At 38.6% G+C, this 20,112-nt stretch overlaps 5 protein-coding genes across 10 annotated transcripts in view; 3 read left to right on the top strand and 2 right to left on the bottom strand.

The window, feature by feature from the left end:
- The window catches only part of LOC145482417 (uncharacterized), a 13,590-nt gene extending 11,886 nt beyond the window's left edge, over positions 1-1,704 (bottom strand). Inside the window, exon 1 of the mRNA XM_081461043.1 lies at positions 1,685-1,704. Coding sequence (XP_081317169.1) covers positions 1,685-1,704 — 20 coding nt within the window. The remainder of the gene's footprint in view (positions 1-1,684) is intronic.
- Positions 1-8,777, top strand: part of LOC145482678 (uncharacterized) — an 11,925-nt gene extending 3,148 nt beyond the window's left edge. Inside the window, exons 3-8 of one of the 5 annotated variants that reach the window (XM_081461317.1) lie at positions 2,061-2,126; positions 2,543-2,787; positions 4,060-4,125; positions 4,893-5,102; positions 5,463-5,618; positions 6,170-8,777. In XM_081461317.1, coding sequence (XP_081317443.1) covers positions 2,760-2,787; positions 4,060-4,125; positions 4,893-5,102; positions 5,463-5,618; positions 6,170-7,509 — 1,800 coding nt within the window. In that variant the 5' untranslated portion in view covers positions 2,061-2,126; positions 2,543-2,759 and the 3' untranslated portion in view covers positions 7,510-8,777. The other 4 variants (XM_081461316.1, XM_081461315.1, XM_081461313.1 and 1 more) reach the window with 4 other exon arrangements.
- The window catches only part of LOC145482722 (ATP-dependent DNA helicase Q1-like), a 361,760-nt gene that overhangs the window by 168,918 nt on the left and 172,730 nt on the right, over positions 1-20,112 (bottom strand). The gene's annotated exons all lie outside the window — the stretch shown is intronic.
- LOC145482416 (uncharacterized) lies at positions 8,764-13,514 on the top strand (the record flags this gene model as incomplete). Its single annotated transcript, XM_081461042.1, has 5 exons — positions 8,764-9,064; positions 9,499-9,589; positions 9,797-9,834; positions 10,158-10,211; positions 10,596-13,514. Coding segments are annotated over 5 exons (609 nt in total), but the record flags the coding sequence as incomplete, so codon positions are not given.
- On the top strand, positions 16,386-18,704 carry LOC145481685 (uncharacterized). 2 transcript variants are annotated; one of them, XM_081460206.1, is made up of 3 exons: positions 16,386-16,470; positions 17,161-17,218; positions 17,392-18,704. In XM_081460206.1, exons 1-3 carry the CDS (start codon positions 16,446-16,448, stop codon positions 17,804-17,806), a joined length of 498 nt encoding a protein of 165 aa, XP_081316332.1. In that variant the 5' UTR covers positions 16,386-16,445; the 3' UTR covers positions 17,807-18,704. The 2 variants fall into 2 exon arrangements, 1 of the variants encoding a protein (XP_081316332.1); XR_014048671.1 differs by lacking the exon at positions 17,161-17,218 and having other exon boundaries at positions 16,402-16,470.

The following is a 20,112-nucleotide window of genomic DNA, read 5'->3' as shown; positions in this document are numbered from 1 at the left end:
AACCCACTTAATATATTTCCATTGTTTACTTTCTGTAAGCCCGCTTCTTTACAGAAACATTTACATGGATGAGTACTATCCATCTGGGTATTTTCCTCAGACAGGCACTATGGGCTGATAGTGTCTCTCCACGGATGAACACTATTGCGTCACGTGATCAATTTAAACCAATAAGAATCGGAGAAAATTCAGTGGTGAACTATAATATGTACTAATTGAACCAGCCGCATAGAAAAGGAAACCTAGGCAAGCACTTCTTGAAGCAGCCTCACATGATGACTATTCACACTGTGTGTCTACAAAACACTGCTTCGTAACAAACAGCTTAAAGGTAGCAAGTCAACAACAGAGGAAAAGAAGAACAGAAGGACAAACAACCCTGACCTTAACTGGTGATTCCTTAGCACTATATTGCAAACGCTTCAAGCGCAGAATTTTACACTTATTCAATAGCATCAAAAACAAAATCATTACTCATGGATTGTATGTTATTTGGATTATTTTCGATTCTTTTGCATAAGTTGTTTATTATGTTGTTCCTTATGCTCAAAAATTCATGTGTGCGTATCAAAGTTCATCAAAAAACTGTACCTTCCAGCCACCGCAAAATGTAATGCGGAGTGATAAAATAAATCAATAGTACTATTTAAAAGACCTGGCAAAATAGGGTAAGACTGGTACATCATATCTCTTTTGCAAGCATGGTGACCTATTTTAATTTATTTTTAGAGACTGTGCTTTGTAGGAAACATTCAGGGAAATGTATTGTGCCCAGGAGATTACTTTTAAGCTTACTTTAACATCGGTAGAAATCATTCCCAATACTGGTAGAAGCAAAGAAATACCAGACAAAATAAAGGCTCGAAAGTTCAAACTGTCACAAGAATGGTAAACTCGATTTCTTGACATCCTGAACTAAACTCAAATTTCTTGAACTGTAACCAATTTCAATCCTTGCAATCCTGCACATTATTTCGAAACTACTGTTTTTGCTTTGCTCTATAGCATTTTTATCCAACTAAGCTGTATATTTGGTGGCATTTGGCGATACAAGGTGGTAATAAGCTGAGTGAAAATTTGCTCTGTCTGCACGACAGCATTTCTTTATGCCCGTGACGGAGGCAGATCTTAATTGCAAAATTCAAAACACAACAGTGTGGACTATACAAACTAGTGCCAGCTTAGTTTGTGCCGCTTGAAAGCAACACGATCAACAAAACTTAGATTGCTGATGAACATGTCGAAATGGCTTCGTAGACTTGAGCCATATAAATTGCTCACTCCATTTCTACAAACAACATAATACAATACACTACACTTCACAAAGCTTCTTACCAACAATATTAAGCTTCAAAGGCAGCTGTAAATGTGTTTCGGAACATGCAGAAAGATCCGGCAAAACACCCTCACGATAAAAGTCACAATCGATAGCTTTCGAGCTTTCAACTGGCAAACACCGTCCCGTCCCCTAGTAAAATGATCTCAGAGGACACGATTACAACGCAGTTTCATTGGAAGAAACAACAACACATACAATTGGTCAAAAGGTGTTAGACATGTCTGCCACGCAGGACGAAAGTGCAACGCTACACGACAGAACTTCGACAGAACATGACCGAACACGACAGAGCTCGACACAGGCATGACACAGGCTCAACGCTGGCAACTAACAGCGGCGCATTACCTATCCAGAAAACACGTCATGTATTAACCCTTCACGATTCCCCATTATAAGTTGCCATCGCTCCAATATCGATCACTATCATAGTGGGCTTTTACGTATGGCGTTATATTCCCGCCAAAACTCAAACTTTTGTTTGCAACATTGCTACTTTGAATTATCGCTCGTTTTTACACTCGTGGTTCGAACATGCTGCATTCTTATTCAGTGCTCAATGTATGTATGTCTGTCTGTCTGTCTGTCTCTATGTATGAACAGTTTAACAGGGTATTGTGCTAATGTCCCCACAGATGGCATGACATTGTCCTCAAAACGTTACTCAGAGATTTAACAATGAAATGTTTCCTTGGTTTCACCTAACTGACATTTATGTAAACAGATAAAAAAGAAGCATCAGTGAATAGTGAAACTTTTGCCTGCTCAGTGGATGAAGCCAGTGAAAAAGGTACATTATAGACATCATAATGTGGTACATATAATGGTATAAGTTATATATAGCTTCTTTTAACAGGAATAAAACTAAATATCTATGTTGGTCTTGCTTCAGGTTTAGTAATTGGAATAGTTTTGTTGTACTGTTGCATCTATTGTGGTTAACAAGGATAAGAATTTGTTTGGTTTTGGCCTTTTCAACACACATTTGTTTCTTTGTTGAAAATAACCAATCTTTTTTCTTCAAGAATGGATTTGAAGTAGCTGGCATGTGGTAGGGGAGGGAAGTGTCTGTGTGAAAGGGTTGTGGATGCTTGCGAGTCACTTAATATTAACTAGTTATTTTTCGCGGTGTAAACAGATAAGAGTAACGTGTTGTGGATGCTTGTAAATCACTTATTCTTAACTCGAGCATTTTTATGTTAACAGATACAGAAGATGTGTCAGTGAATAGTGAAGCTTTTGTCTGTTCAGTGGAGGAAACAAGTGGTAAAGGTACATTGTATAATAATAGTGCATATAGTGGTAAGCTATTATTTTTACAGGCTTCGTGCTGGTCATATAAAACCTGGAAAGTCATGGAATTTGTTATTTCAATTTCCAGGCCTGGAAAGTCATAAAATTTAAATGAAGGTCATGGAAAGTCATGGTAAAACAATGTGCTTGGCCAAAAGGTATTTTAAAAATTGAAAAAATAACAGACGAATCTGAAAGAGGCTGTAATTTCAGTAGAAAAGGACACAAGCACACATTTTATTCATAATAATGCTGGAAAATACGTTAAATAAATGAGTTTTTGATACTTCTGCGAGAGCAGCTGCATAACTTAGGTCATGGAAAACTTGGAAAGGTCATGGAAAGTCATGGAATTTTAAAAGCTTCAAAGACTACAAACCCTGTTTTAATAGTAATTTAAAAAGTTGTACGTTGGTGTTTCTTGACTTTTTTTTGGTTCCCTATACTGTTTGCATCTATGTTGGTCGGCCTTAGTGTAGAACTCACATTAATTTTGTTGCGTTATCACGAGGGACCAATCTTTTTGTTTAAAGAATATATTTGAAGTGACAGAAGTAGCTGCAGTGTTTACGCCAGAGCGCGCCATTGCGGGAATCCCGCGTTACAATCAGAGATGGCCCCCAGAAAAACGAAAAAAGGGCCAATTTGGCCCTTTCCTTTTACAAGACTGCAGGCTTAACACAGGCATAATATTTTAAAAGCCATCCCAGGGTTGGAAATTGTGATCGATACGGTCGCCAATGCAACCAGCATTTCATCCTTGGCGACCAAAAATTCTGGTTTAGTCGCCATAGTGCGGCATAATGGCGACTACATTTCTCTGTGTTGACGATCAACAACGGTTATTTTGTCACACATTATGTCCTTATAGAAATCATATTGAAAGATCTTTGTTTCTAAAACATTCAACATGAGAAAAGAAGTCAATCCGTCCTTTTGCTTTGTTGTTTTGATTCTCTTACATCGGAAAACTTCCAAATGGCTGACCGAGTTTGAAATCGCCCTATAATGCATTGCAAACCCTTGATCATTGACTACGTCATGTAGGCCTAAGGATTGTTCTCTTGTAATGCACGGATCCTTCATACTGGTACCTGATTCAAAAGAAACTTTATTGAGTAGAAACCCTTCAAAAAGCACTTACTATTAAATTTTATCATAGATCCTAATAAACTGCTTTATTTTCCTTGGTACTCTGATGCATGTTTTCCTTCTGTAGCTTTCAGTTTATTGGCCCCTTTCCTAAAAAATTGGCCTCTAAAAAAGATCTTCAGGGGCCACTTTGGCCCTCAAGTAAAATTTTCTGGCTGAAACACTGTAGCTGGCCTTTTGTGAGAGAGGGAAACTTCCATGTGAATGTGTCATAAATGTTTTTTACTCATCTGTTTAATCAATTAACTCTTTTTAAACTTTTTTTATACTGTGAATAGGTAAACAAGAAAAGCTAGTTAATTATGAAGCTGTGGCATGCACAGCAAAGAATGCCAGTTGCAAAGGTACAGCACAAAATTTATTAACGATGTAATTCTTAGAACTTGAGTTGTTTAATGTTTGTGAATTAACATATGCGCTGGCCTGCCTTAATTGTGCTTGGAAAATGTGGTTGGTTCCCATGCTAATCTACAGTCAATAGAGAATTGGGAATTGGTCTGTTGAGTTGTTACAAAAACTTTAATTTTTGGAAGAAAATATTCCTCTATCTTTAATAGGATAATTTTGTGCAAAAATCACAGTTACAGTTTCATTATGGGGACAAGGTACAAGTCATGCATCTGCATTGTGGGGACATTGCACAGCAGTAGGTAGAGGTGAACAGTTTAACAAGGTATTGTGCTAATATCCCGCAATAGAGATGGCGCGACCTTGTCCCTGGAGAGTTACCGAAAGTAATCAGTATGAGATTTGCATTTAATTCATCTTCATGGACATTGTAATTTGGTTTGTTGAATGCTTTCTCTCCTTACTGAAAGTTTGTGAATGAGATGGTTTTAATAATGTGAAACGTACTTGGATCTTGTAAAATTTATTCTGACTTATAATCATCTCTCATGCATAATTCGAAGGTGAAAACGACTTTATTGTTGGTGTTGACTACTACTCCAAGGTTACACCAAACCTTTGCGGGGCTACGTTTACCAAATTTTCTTTCTTTTTTTTTTTTTTTCAACAAAATTAGAGTTCATTACTTAAGGTAACATTTTCCAAAAAAGGAAAATGAAATATTAATATTACCCAAGTTATTCTTAATCGTTTCAATTTACAGCTGTTGCAAGGAAACGACCACATGATAGAAGCAGTGATAAAGAGAATGAAGATCTTGCGATCATGAACAAAAACTTCAGGAGAAAAACAAGGGCCATCATATTAGAAACAGACAGTCAAGAGGAGGAAAATGATAGTCCAAGTATTGGGGCAAATTGTGACTCTAGCGAGAGAAAACAGATTCAAAGTACTGAAATGAAAGATGAACAGGGTAAGGCTGGGGATTACCCTATATTTATTCTAATTTGTACTTGAGCCAAATTCATTAGTACATGTAAGACTAGTCGATACTAGATGGATGTCAACGAAAGCAGTTGTTTTACGCAGAGGTACGCATGTGAAAAAAAAATGATTCATTGGTTTTGTTATTACCTCTTATTGGTTAGAAAATAGTGTTGGTTCTTGTAACCACCTGTTGAGCACAGAAAAAGTAAAATTAATTGAGGTAAACCCTAGTGGCTCATATGGCCTGAGCTTAGTAAGAAAAGCAATAATTACCTCAAAGCTTATTAAACGGCTACTCTTTAGATACAGGCACTGCTCATCTCAGAAGTATACGTACAATTTATAGCTGTTGCAAGGAAACGATCCCATGATAGACGCAGTGACGAAGAGAAAACATCTTTGCCAGGATCTAAAGACGTCACATTAGAGAAGGAGAGTAGAAAGGATCAACATGCCGATACAAGTGGAAAGCGAGAGGTTAAAACAGAAGAAGACGAAGAAGGTAAAGCTGTCATTGCCTTACTGGTTGTTAGGCTCTAAAAAGTTCATTTTAGGTATTTTTTATTGGAGTGATCGAGGTCTGTACAGTAAAATATGGACAATGGACGGGAAATACGAAGATCCGTATTTTACAGTATGGACCGAGAAAACGAGGCTAATAAGATATTTATTATCTCTCTCAAATAAGTACACCCAATTTTGTGGGCCGTATTGTAGAATACGGCTTGCACAATTTACCGCACTGTTTTCAGTAGAGATAAAATAGATTAACTGATCCAGGCTTCTCGATTCTGGAGACACCATAACAAGAGTTATGTGACTTGATGGTAGTAATAGGTGTTTGGTTTGGAAAATCTCCGAGAATACCACCATTTCTTTCTTAATGACTTGGAGTAATAAGTTAAGAAACTATCTTATGGAATGTGTAATCGAACTGTACTGTGCCTTGGATGAAGATATTTGTAACAATCAGTACTCTATTGACAATCTCAACGCAAATCGTAGCGTACTTTATTGCGTTTCTCTCATTAGCGTACTTTCGTTGTTTTGCAGTTGTTATTTCCTGTTCAAAGAAGGGCGAGAACAATGCTAGGATATATGACAAAAGACATTCTTGCTTTTATTGTGACAAGATGTGTGCAAAAATTGCTCGGCATTATGAACATCACCACAAAGACGAGGCAGAGGTAGCTGAAACATTTGCTTATCCACGAGGCTCAAAAGATCATAAAAAAGCCCTTGAAAAGTTGCGACTGCGAGGCAATTTTCATCATAACTTGCGTGTATTAGAACGTAAAAAAGAACAGCTCATTGTCATGAGAAGACCAGGAGAAGAAGAGGACTGTTGTCAAGATGATTATCTACCTTACATTCACTGTCTGGGCTTTGTAAAGAGAAAGGATCTTTGGAGGCATAATAAAGCGTGCAATTTCAAGAGCGGTGATGAGGATGATAAGAATGACAAGGACGATAATGATTACATGAAATGCCAAAAACTTCAGACTAAAAGCAAGTTATTGATTTTACCGTCATTATGCCCCGGAAAGGGCTCACCCTACCAAGAATTTTTAGCTTCCATGAAGTCAGACCAAATAACTCTTGTCGCTCGAAATGATTCCGTTATATCTGCTCTTGGCACCATGATGGTGGAAAAGGTAGGAACTAGCAGATGTCATGACATTTCGCAAAACATGCGAAACCTTGCACGTCTGCTAATGTCATTGAGAGAAGCAGAAAACACTGCAAATGCCCAGCTGTTGCAGTTCCTTCGTCCTGACAAGTTTGACGTCGTTGTGCAATGTGTCATGGACATTTCCAAGTTTGATGTAAAGATGGGTGAAAGTCGCGTCGGTACACCATCTTTAGCGTTGCATTTTGGTTACTCGTTGAAGAAATGCGTCGGAATTGTCCGTGGAAAAGCACTCCGTGAGAAAGACAGAGGTCTCCTCGAAGATGTTGAGCATTTTGAGAAACTCATTGAAGCTGAGTGGAATTACCGTATCAGCCATCATTCCATGACAACACTGAATGACAGGAGGCATAATCAGCCAAACCTTCTCCCTGTTACAAGTGATCTTCGAACGTTAAAGGAATACATTACCTTAAAGATCGTTTCACTCAGTTCACAGTTGCAATACGCAAGTATACCAGATGTACGCACCTGGCGAGAACTAAGTAAAATGGTGCTGAACAGGCTGATACTCTTCAACAAACGGAGAGGGGGAGAAGCTGCAAGACTTGAAGTTGAAACCTACACCAATCGCCCTGATTGGCAGAAAAGTATAAGTCAAGATGTTGCATCTCTAAGTGACATAGAACAGCAGCTATTTAGGAGGTATTGTATTAAAAATACTCGACTCAACAAGTCGATGATAACTAACATCAAAGAGTAATCAACGGTAATCACTGACTAATCAGCTTATCAGTCATTGAGGACCATGAAATGATAAGTAACTAAATCGACGACTAGTTGAAAATGGAAAAAAAATTGTGGCTTACTGGTTCATCCATGCCATGGATAACTCGGCTATTCAGCTATCAAAAGGTTCATACTCATGCTATTACTTAGTTGCATGTACAATGGAATCTCTATTTCACAAAACTCGCTATAACAAAGTCCCGGGTGTGACGAATGATATTCTTCTACCCGGTAATAATAAAACATATGAAAGAGAACCCCGATATTACTCAACTCTGTTTAACGAACATATTTTCACAGCTCTTTGGCCGTTGCTTACATCAAGGTGTCCACTGTAGCAGTTATACTGACTTTTTTCCAATCTTATTGACAGAAACAGGTACACACGTGCTTTTTTTGTCATGCTTATGCTGAATTTGTGTCAAGTGAAAGACATACAAATTACTAACGGTATTCTTAGGCATTCACCCGTGCATAAAAAAAGTAAAGCCTTGGAGCCGACTGGCTCATTGCTGTCGGAACTTATCCCGGTTTCTGTAGCATGAAGCGGCTAGGAGTATTTCTACTCTCCCTGGGCGAGATGTTAGTCCATCGCATGTCCCTCCCCCGCAATTTGTTCCGTTTCACCAACAATTCGCCGGTACCCATTCATACTCCTAGGTGGAGAGAGGCACTGTGAGAGTTTAGTGTCTTGCCCAAGAACACAACACAGTATCCCCAGCCAGGGCTCGAGCCTGGACCGCTCGATTCGGGGACAACACATATTGTGTATTACAGACAAACTAGCTTCGAAGAGGCATAAATGGTGTTAGTCGTATAGTTGCTTATTAATTTCTATCTTTTGTTTTCAAAATGATTCGGACATCATGGCAGCTGAGGAAGCGAAATTAAACCTTAGTACCTCATTTCTAGTTGACTGACTGACTGACTGATTGATTGATTGATTGATTGATTGATTGATTGATTGATTGATTGATTGATTGATTGATTGATTGATTGATTTTTATTGTTTTCTTGTTGTACATTTTAAACCCAGGTTGGATATGGTAGAAATTAAAGGAAAAAGGGGTCGAAAGGTCCCCATTCTCCTAACAAAGGAGGTTAAAAAAGCAATTTATGTTTTAGTAGAGAAGCGGAGTGAAGTAAGCATTAATCCAGAAAATCCCTACCTGTTTGCGGCAACTGGCAACGGTCGTTAGGTCATCTACGGCCTTGGGAATGACTGAGAAAAGTCGCCACGTGTGAGGAATTGACCTTGGAAAAACCAGAAGCTGTGACCAGCACCAGACTTCGAAAATATATTGCCACAGTATCACAGATTTTAGATCTGCAAGAGAATGAACTTGACTGGCTTGCTCGCCACCTTGGTCATGATATTAGGGTCCACAGAGAACATTATCGATTACACGATTCAACCATAGAACTTGCGAAGGTTGGCAAGTTCCTCTACACTGTGGACGAGGGAAAAACCACACAATGGGCCGGAAAATCACTCGACGAAATTGACCTGAACAGTGGTCTAGTTGAAGGTAAGTTTAAGGCGATCGAAATACCAGCATGGAAGTAAATCAAACATAGATGGTTTAAAATCCCTTCAAATTATTAGGAAGCATTTGGTGACGTATGTAGTATTTTGTCGAAGAGTTGAGATAATCAAATTTGGTGGTGACTGCAATATCATAATGGAATACATGAAACGCGTGTAGTTCATTTATTAAAAGCTGAAAAAAATCCTACTACAAAAATGTAAATTATACACAGTTTTAGTGGGCTTGTAAAAGTTGTGTAGAATTGCGATATTGAATGGTGTGACAAGCACTTTATGAATGAAAGGCTAATGGGCAAGGTTGTAAATTACTTTCATTGCAGTAGCTTTATTTAGTATTTGCCTTCCTTTTGAGTCGTCTCCTTGCCTCTTCCGCCACTAGCAACTTAACTTATTCCATTGTTGTTCTCTTTATAGATGACAGGGAGCTGGATCAGAAGAAGATAGTGAAAGTGATAGTGATGCTGAGCTACCGAGTCCGAGTGTCCCAGTGCAACAAAGGGGAGTGGTAAGTTTATTAACACGTCTGTGTTTTCAGGTTTTTATGTGTTAACTTTTAGGTTTTAAATTACACAATGTTACACTTCGTCGTTTGCTGAAAGACTAGAGTTATGATGAGCAACTCTTTTGAAGAAATTTTATATACCTACTGATCTTCTTTACTTCACCTTGTTTAGTGTTGCTTCTTTTACAATGTTTTTTGCTCTTCGAACAGGAGGGAACAAGTAGCTCAAAGGGATCGCCATCAGGATTAACTGGTATGATTATTAACATTTCTCATTTGACTTACTGTCACACGCTGACTTTTGTGGTTCATGGTATTTTCCCCTGGTCTTCCAATTTTGATGCAAATTAGTCAGAATTTAAGGGTAAGGGTAATGTTTAATGGCTGTAAGCGTCATGACCTTTATTACGTAGTTTAAGTTAGTTTATTGTATGCTCCTGTGTATAAACAGGCCAAATATTTGTTTTAAATAAACACGTAAGCCTTTTGTTGTTTGGCAAAGAAATTCTCAGTTCCCATGACCATGCAGGTACTCCGAATTGAATTTATTATCTCGTAATCTTTTTAACAGCTAAGACCAAAAAGACCACACAAGATAAAGAAGCCGTAACAAAAGAGAAGAACGGTACGTAGCTAAAACTGATGTGTTGTTTTAAATATACGCGTAAGCATTTTGTTCTTACAGCTCTGTGCTTTTCCCCTCGGGCCACAAAAACCAGTCAGCAATTATAATTCTCTTTTTTTTTTTCTAAGTATATCTTAATTATAAACACGGAAATCGTTAAAAAGGATTTTCTTTTGAAATCTACAAGTTAACAGTCCTTACTCTATTGTTAAGATGCATGTAACGTGAAAAGAAATCATCCTTTTTTGTTGCCGTACTAGTGGAAGCACAAATGTGACACTGTATCTATTGTTATACCCAGGTCCTACTGCTGCCTTAGCAAAGAAAAAGGGTTATAGGCCTGGACAAAGGAAGAAAAACATGCAGTTTTCAAGTACCTTTGAGCCTTCGTCAAAAACGAGAAACTACCAGGAAAACGTGACTGTGAGAACTGTATGAAACAAAGTGAAGGAGTGCTTGTCAATAGAGACTGCACAGCTGTGAAAAACTGTGTGAAGAATATTATTTAACGAGCAAAAGTGTTGCAAGAAATAAACACCTAAACTTAATCGGAAATACTGTTTTCAGTAAATTATTTACATTTGGCTAGGTGGGGCCACGTTTTGATATTCTTAATGAGTTAGGTCTGGATCTGTAAGTGTAAAATAAGAGGCATCGCCTCTTTGTCATCACTGGTGACCTTAAGTTGTGAAACATTAGTTATCTTTGTTCATATTAGATTCGACTGAGTTCCTTTTATAGTTACTGTCCGAGTTATTCGTTAAACCTAGATTAAACTTACTGATTTCCGATAATCACAGTCATTTCATTAATGTGAACTTGAAGCAAAAAAACGTGAATGTAAAAAGTGTAGGAGTGTTGCTGTGAAAAATTGCTTAAAGAATATTATTTGACAACCAAAAGACTAGACTTAATCGGAACTCGTTACGCTTCCTGTGAGTTACATTCGACTAATTAAGGCGAGCTTTAAAGAGGAAAAATACGTGCTAGTCAACAGCGATTGGACGTCTGTGAAAAATTGTGTGCAGAATATTATTTCGCAAGCAAAATTATTGCAAGAAAAAACCATCTAAACTTAATTGGAACTTGTTACGTTTCAACTTATTTAGGAGGCCTTTTCACATGAAAAACAAGAGCTAGCAAACAGAGATTGGATTTTTGTGAAAAATTGTGCAAAGAATATTATTTCGCAAGCAAAATTATTCGTATAGGTAATCGCATGGGGCCGAGTAAAATTAAGGATTAATATCACGCGTGTTTTCAGAAGTTGCTGAAATTGCCCGAGTCGCGCACGACTCGGGCAATTTCAGCAACTTCTGAAAACACGCGAGATATTAATCCTTAATTGTACTCGGCCCCATGCGATTACCTATCCTGAGAGTAACATTCCACTGATCGAGGCGAGCTTTAAAGAAGGAAAAAGTGCTGGTCATCAGAGATGAGACAGCTGTGAAAAATTGTGCAAAGAATATTATTTCACAAGCAAAATTATTGCAATTAAAAAAAACCCCTAAACTTAATCGAAACTTGTTACTTTTCCTGTAAGTTACATTCGACTAATTGAGGCGAGCTTTTAAGAGGGAAAGTAAGTGCTGGTCAACAGAGATAGGGCAGTTGCAAAACATTGTTTTTAGAATATTATTTCAGGACCAAGAGTATTACAGGAAAAAAAAACACCTAAACTTTAAGTGCCACTAACCCCCCCCCCCCCAAAAAAAAATTTTTCCTTTAATAAAATCTACTAGTTTCCCTGATTATTTCAGCCAAAAAATTATCTCGATTGATAAAATCCCTGCGTTTCTAAAGACGTTCAAACATGTAATTTCTATGTTCCACTAGAGATAGAGAAGAATATACAGGCCATGAAAATCTCTAGGTTTTTACAGTAGCGACGAACTCGAGATCGAAGAAATCCTTAATGGCTCCCCGGCTTTAGCTTCGCACAGATCAGCCCACTTCTTTGGTCTTTTTCTCGTTTCTGGTAGAGTGTCATCGAGATAGAGGTATTGATTGAAGAGGAATACTCTATTCTACGCATCCTGCATTGCTACAGCCTCAAACAACATATCTTCCTTGCATTCTGCAACGATTTTGACACACTATCGCATGTTCGCATACATTCTTCTCAGAAACAAAATATTGTTATTCCCGAAGTGACGTCAGAAGCCAACTCGTTCCATTCTCCGCTATTCCTCGGTCGTGAACATAGAAAAGGGCAAATTTACAAACTTTAAAAATTCGTAGAAAATTAACGAAAATAGCTACAACAATACTTTTTTCACCGTGTTGATCAGGAGAGAAAGAAATTTATGTTAGCGAAAAAAAAATTTGGGGGTTAGTGGCGCTTTAATCGGAACTTGTTACGCTTCCCGTGAGTTGCATTCGGCTAATTGAGGCAAGCTTTTAAGAGGGAAAATAAATGTTGGTCATCAGAGATTGGACAGTCGTGAAAAATGCGTGGAGAATATTATTTCACAAGCAAAATTATTGCAAGAAAAAAACACCTAGTTTAAATCGTTACTTGTTCCTTTTCTTGGGAGTTACATTCGGCTAATCGAGGAGAGCCTTTAAGAAGGAAGACGTTAAAGGTCTTGCCAATAGACATCGGACAAAGCGTGAAAAAGACGAGACCGAAGAAAGTAATTATTGTCGTGTATACCATGTTTTCTTTGATTACGCACTTTCCTTTTTCACTTCTCTTGTTGCCGACTAATTTCACATAACTAAAACTGAAATAGAGCCGAAATATTATTTTATCTTGTACATCTTGTTTAATCTTGCATTAAATCAAGACTTGCATGGTTTTACGAAATGATTACTTTCCTCGGTCTCCTCTTAATGTTTTACTAGAGATTGTCGGATGGTTGTGGATTTTAGAGATTGGGTAGTTGTGAAGAATTCGCATAAAGTATTATTTCAGAAGCGAAACTGTTCCAAGAAAAGAAAGCCTAAACTTGATCGGAACTTGTTAAGGCGAGCTTTACTTGTTGAGGCGAGCTTTTAAGAGGAAAAATAAATGCTAGTCATCAGAGATTGGACAGTTGCGACCAGTTAAAAAGATACCGCTAAGTTGGGCCACCTTTTTAAAAGGAAGAATTATTATAAATAATAATTTGGGGTTGGATCTGTAAGCGTACAATAAAAGGAGTGGTTGTTAGTGCTTTTGTTAACCTTTAGTTTTGATAAGTAAGTTAAATTTGTTCAGATTAGATTTAAATGAGTTCCTGTGTAATTAGTCGCTGAGTTATAGTTATAACCTTGGTAACGTGATTCACCATAACCATAGCACATTAAACGAAGTTGAAGACTTAAGTTTGCGTGTTGTTGCTTCTGAAATTATAAAACAATCCTGTTTCCATTTCTATGAGCCTTCCTAGAGGAAAATGATTCACGAATGTATGGTTTTCTTTCAAACTTGGGCTATTGGTTGTTTACCCTGAGGGAGCGTGAGTCCACCGTACATTCTTTTTATAGAACGGTATTGATCGTTACATTCAAATTAAGATAACAAAAACATTGAATAGGTCACATTACTTGTTTACGAGAAAGGGGCGATTTTTCTCTCTCCCAAATCAAGCTGTCTATAGAAACCACCGTTTTATTTGTGTGCGCGCGCTAATTATTCAAAATCGCCTCAGTTTATAAGGTTGAGCATGCATGATAGCGAAAATTATCAAGACCGACTGTCCGGCTTCATTTGATATCATACCGAAGTGTTGGTAATTTCGCTATTTTGCGAAACCGAGTCCAATAATTGTTTTTGTTGTCCTTTTTAAAACTAATCGCTGTTTGGGCTCAACTTTGTAGCGTTAGCTTTTTCTTTCACGGATTGTAGAGTATGATGTTTTTCCGTTGCTGCGAATAAAGCAACGTCAATTTGATGCCAGCGTATCTCAGTCAGAGAATTGAGACAAAAAAGGCAAAGTGAAGAAATATATTTTGTAACGTTTCGCTAATTACACTGGAGTATGTTCACTATGTATGGTTCGTGTTAACTGTAGAAGTATTTTAGGCGTGAATCCCTAAGGGGCTAGTAGGCTATTTAAGAATTTGTAAGTTATGCAAGAGCCACTCGAAGGCATCTCTTTCAACTTTGCTTTTGTTGTTATGTCGTCGGATACTGAACGAGCGAGCGTTCCCGCTTCGATCGCGCAATCCTTCACTGAGGGAGATCCTGTTCATAAGACTGCTTCACGAACATTGTTTCCTCGTCTTTTGGACGTTACGGTTGATCAGAGGTTCGCTGCATTCAAACGCGATCTCGACGAGAAACAAGCCGCCACTCAGTCTCAACTGTAGAAGCTAAAAACGGTATCCAAGGCTTCGAGTTCTTTTAACTCTAAAGTACAATACGAGTCTAGCAACTCTCTGCTTGATGCAACAGACGGGACCATCAAGACCATCTCAAAAGGAAACCTTTCAGCAGCCAAGTTATTTCGTTCCGTGGACAAGAACCCCGCTGTTTGGGCAGCAGTGCAAGTACGAGTCGGACGAACTCGCCGAAGATTCAGAGGAAGAGAAAAAGCTCTGATCAGCCGAAAGACGAGCGCCAGCTAAGATCCGGGAGAAAAAGCGGAAAAATGCGTCTAGCTGGCCAACTCCCGCTCGCTACCCGCTCTACATCCAGTGAAGCTCCATCTACTCATGGTCTATCCACTGGCAATTATTTTTCTTCTGATCAGCCTTTTTGTTTTTTCGCATGCAGTCCTTTCGTGGACGTCAGCCTCAACTAGCAGACAAGTGTTTCAGCTGCGGCCAAATAAGCCTCTGAGCAAATCCATCTTCCTGCCCAAGCCGTTTTAGAGGAGCCGCTGCAACCCCTCTAAGCAGTAAAAATACATACTTATGGCAAATACCAAGCTGCATTGAAGAGAATGGGATAAGATGAGTATATAATTTATTCAATATAATAAAATGATTGGGAGACTTTGACCCAGTTGAACTTATTGATAATTTTGTTGAACCATGTGATTCAAGGTTTTTTGGAAGTCTTGGAAAGACAATTTACTCTAAGGGGCTGAACAATTTCTGTAGCTGTTCATTTATCGTTCGCGTAAATTTTGGATATGTCAACTGCGTCCATTACTTTTGACTTTGTCATGACAACCATAAACTTCATATAGGTTTGGACAAAAATCAACTTTTTCGACATACTTGTGTATTTTTTTTTCAGCTTTGTTCATCATTTTGCTGAATTTTACCAAATTGTACATTTCATAAGCATTTTGGCTTCATAAGCGTTCTAGATTATTTTTTGACTTTTTTAAGAAAATAGTAAAATCCAAGATGACGGATCCAAGATGGCGAGTCAAATGACGTCATGCTACTTCACAGCCAAAAATTATGTCATTATTTTATAGAGCAAGCTCAGGGCTTTCTATTTAATGAATGTAAATTTATTTTCTGTGCCTTAATAGAACGAAAACCCAAGGAGGGGGTTTCATCCCCCTTATACCACGATGGGGGCATTAGTCCGAGGGTTAACGATTGTATTAGCCCTGATGACTGAATGAATGAATAAAAGACTGATTATTAGGACGGAACGCATTATATCTAAGTTAAAGGCAACCTTAAGGTTAATGTAGAGTTTTGAAATCATATAAGTGCTTCTTGCTTTATTCGCGATACTATTTTTGTGGGGTATCAGATTCTCTTTATTTACATTCTACCCTCAGCTCAGTTTTCTAATAATCGCTCAGCCATCCAGTCCAGTATAGTGATTTGTCGAGTAGGCTATTTCTGATCTTCTGGACACAGGTTCAGTGGTCGAGTGTGCGTGTGCTCCTGCTGTGGTTAACCCGTTGTCAGTTTCCATACAGTTAGAGTTCTGGAAGAATAATGTTTCTTATCTCAGTTCCAGTGTTTTGCAGACGTTGCTCGCAGACTATCTCGTATTGTATACTCGGATGTTAGCGCTATTGGATTGGCTGCTTTCATTGCCATTGGTAGCATGCCTGTTTTCGCGCAAAAACTGAGATTCTATGTAGACGAATACCAGATCGAGTACCACGTGGAGAGAACTCCACTGTGTTTGTTTTGCTTTGAAAAGTTTGCACATCTTCTTTCAGGGTGCTCTGTTAAGTGGTTTACTGACAACCAAACTGTACCTTTGATCGTCGATTCTGGTAGTATGAAACTGTGTTCGCTTCAACTCGCCGGTGATATATTTGATACCGCCAAAGAAAGTAATATCAAAATCGAGGCTGAGTTGATACCTCGTTCAGCTGATTACTTATGCAAGATCGTCGATTGATGACTGGTCGGTTAAAGATAGCTATTTTCATGAAGTAACCTCTTATTGGGGTCCCTGTTCAATTGATTACTTTCCCAGTTAAAAAAAAAAAAATTCAAGTTTTCCCAGTTTCTATTCGAATATTCCCTAGCATTTAGTTGGGTAGGAGAAACCTGTTGGCTGGTGCCACCTGCTTCGTTAAAAATGTCATCCGCCACATATGTTTTTGTCAATAGAACTGGTTACTCTTTATTGGCCTTTCAGCTCCCTTTTGGCCCTTTTTGGTGAATCGTAGGTGGGGTTTCAGATCTTTTGTTATTGATTTTCTCTTCGTTGAGAACGGTAAAGATGTTTATCTCCATGGGACAAATAACGGTTCCCTTTTGGCTCGGAGAATTTTAGTTGCTTGTCGGGGCTGTACAGTACAGTATCCAGTAGAACCTGTCTATGGAGAAGTCATGCTGCGCGGTCATGATTACGCTGTTTTAGGCCGTTGGGCCATGTCATCTTTGTGCGGGACTGCCCGTTTATCATGTGTTGATCTTAGGTGATTGCACTGTTTTAGGCCATTGGGCCATGCCATTTTTGTACGGGACTGCCCGTTTATCATGTGTTGATCTTAGGTGATTGCACTGTTTTAGGCCATTGGGCCATGTCATTTTTGTACGGGACTGCCCGTTTATCATGTGTTGATCTTAGGTGATTGCACTGTTCTAGGCCGTTGGACCATGTCATCTTTGTGCGGGACTGCCCGTTTATCACGTGTTGATCTTAGGTGATTACACTGTTAAAGGCCGTTGAGCCATGCCGTTTTTGTGCAGGACTGCCAGTATATAGTGTGCTGAATGCAAGATTTAGGCCTCTGGGCCTTCCTTATGTTCTGATCTGCGTGTTGTTGCTTTTTTGTTTTTTCTAATTGTTCTCACTTTTTTTTTGTTATCTTTCAAGTCTACAAAGTGGATGTGTGTTTACTTCAAAGGTTGCCCACTCAAGAGATCCAGACGGCTTCGCAAGTCAACGGAAGGTCTTCCCTTGCGTTCCTCTAAAGCAAAGACCCCTTCAACAACAGAGCGTTATTCAAGTGACTTTCAAACATTTAGAGAATGGTCTTCGCGCTTTGAGGAAGTCGCTTGTTTGCCGTCTGATGAGACGTCATTTGCTCCTTATTTGGAGTATTTTGCTGCAGCAGAGTTCCCTCTACTCCACACTTGAGTCTGTCTGTTATGGCATAAATTGGGCACACCATCGGTATGGCTTTCCGATTTGTGATTTGACTTGTGATACAAATGTTCTCGAGGCGGCTAAAATTGAGCTTGCAAAACCTGTTTCCATAAAAAGGGGGGCGCTGTTACTCCCGAGATGATTTTGAGGATATATAATAGGCTTGCGCGCCCCAAGGCTAATCCCTCTAATCATCGCTTAGCTGCAATTTGCGTGACTGCCTAATCGGCTTTTCTCCGCGTCAACGAGTTAGCTAGCCTTCGCTGTTGTGACGTTAGTTTTTGCGATGAATTTGTCAGAATTTATACATGTGAGAGCAAAACAGATGTTTATTATATGTAATTTTTAGTTTTAATTTTATGAATTTATTTTCTTCAAAGATAGAGCATATTTTGCTCTCAAAAAATTTGTAGTAAAATAAAGTTTTAGACTTGGCATGCGTTTGCGGAACTAGGACATCTTATACACTTGTTTGATCTACATAGCTTAAGAACAGGGGCCGCTAAGGAGCAGACATCAACAATCTACACTCTTTATGTCACGGCAGATGGGAGACTGATCGAGCCAAGGACGACTAGCTACGGCTATATTACGATAAGTTAGAATCTTTACTTTCAGTTTCTTGAAGTTTGCACACTTAGATTCCTTTGTTCTCTTTCTTTATTTTCGAAAGCGGGCATCAATAAACGAGATGCCCGCCCCTGATGCTGTGTTTGTGTTTATTAAGATTAGTTACAAAATATTTTATAATCGTTTCAGGGTGATTAGAGTATAAATATATTTTGTAACGTTTCGCTAATTACACTGGAGTATGTTCACTATGTATGATTCGTGTTAACTGTAGAAGTATTTTAGGCGTGAATCCCTAAGAGGCTAGTAGGCTATTTAAGAATTTGTAAGTTATGCAAGAGCCACTCGAAGGCATCTCTTTCAACTTTGCTTTTTAATTTTTCTGTTTATTCACTGCTGTATTTTCTTTATGATGATGTAACGCTCGCTGTATCCTGCATCAATAAACGAGATGCCCGCCCCTGATGCTGTGTTTGTGTTTGTTAAGATTAGTTACAAAATATTTTATAATCGTTTCAGGGTGATTAGAGTATAATGGTGGTGTTCCTGCGCAACTGTTACATAACCGTCGGTCATCACAGTGAAGCATTGAGTGTTTATGACATTATAACGAAAATTGATAATCTATTTTGACAGTAAACTAAAGACTGTCACTCTCTGTTTCACAATTCAGTCTTAGCTATAAAATTCATTTTCGAGTCCCAACAATGTAGAACTAGATAAGCAGTCCCAACAATGGCATTGAGTATTTGTCCCCACAGTTAAGGATTTACAATTTTTATGACATAATAGCTCTGGATATTCCCTTGTTGGGAGTGCATTTTGGTGAAAAAATAATTTAAAATCATTCAGTGATCGCGAGATATCGGGGAAAAACTATTTTGGAGAAGAGTTAATAAATAACTAAAGGCGTTATAATCCCATTAAACACATCTAGCGCTTGTGGAGTTTTCGCGGCAAATCTTATCCGGAACTTAAGTTACAAACATTTGCGCATTTTGTTTACGTTGAAAGTTGTGCTGTTTCGCGTCGTTTAGACCGTTGGTATCAGTGACTTTTTAATGTAGATTCCGTGAAAACTTACATGAATTCATCGAAAAGAGAGAAAACACCTTGGACAAAACCTCGTAAGAAACCCGGGCAGAAGAAAAAGGAGAAAGACGAACATTTGTTCGATGAATGTCCACACTAGATTCCAAATTTCTAACAAAGAAATGAAACTATTTACAAAAGTGTTTACAAATGGCACAACAGTTCAATCATGTCCACGTCCTCGTTTGTTATTCTTTCATAGCCATAGGGATATGATTTGAAGGTGTAGGGATCTATCACTCGTTTTTCGTACACAAGCTGGTGCTTTTTCGTCTGAGCGAGTGTGGTCAGTGAGTACTCGTTGGAGTTTCGGACGATGTGATAAGGCTTGTAAATATCAGTTTGTCGCGTTTTCTCGAGAGGGCGTTGAATTTCGTCTAAAACATTTTGCCGCAACACTTGATAATTTAACTGCTTGCTACCTTCACTGTTTAAAGAGATTGCCCTCACTTTGCATTCTTCTTTTCCTTTCTTCGTGAGGTAGCCGTAATGTTTCGGTCCCGCGAACGCAAATTCAGTGATGAAGTCGTCTTCTCCCAACTCGTCCTTGAAATCACCGAGAAAGTCGTCAAGGGGAGGATTGTTTTCATGAGGTAAACTGGAAAAAATAACGCTGTCGGTGTCTCTGTACTGTACTCGTTCTTGTAGCATGTCCAGAGCTGCATACAAACGAAGTCGAGCCCAACATGTCGTGAAACAAGCGATGAAAATGTTGAGGTTTGGTGAGACAGGTTCGTCATTCGATTTCAGTTTATAGTGAATTTCAACGATGTCTTCAGACAATAC

Source organism: Orbicella franksi, chromosome 3 (genome assembly GCF_964199315.1).
Source record: "Orbicella franksi chromosome 3, jaOrbFran1.1, whole genome shotgun sequence".
In the NCBI taxonomy this organism is placed as follows: Eukaryota; Metazoa; Cnidaria; class Anthozoa; order Scleractinia; family Merulinidae; genus Orbicella; species Orbicella franksi.
The sequence above is the reverse complement of the archived record's forward strand: the minus strand, read 5'-3'. Positions and strand labels throughout refer to the sequence as shown.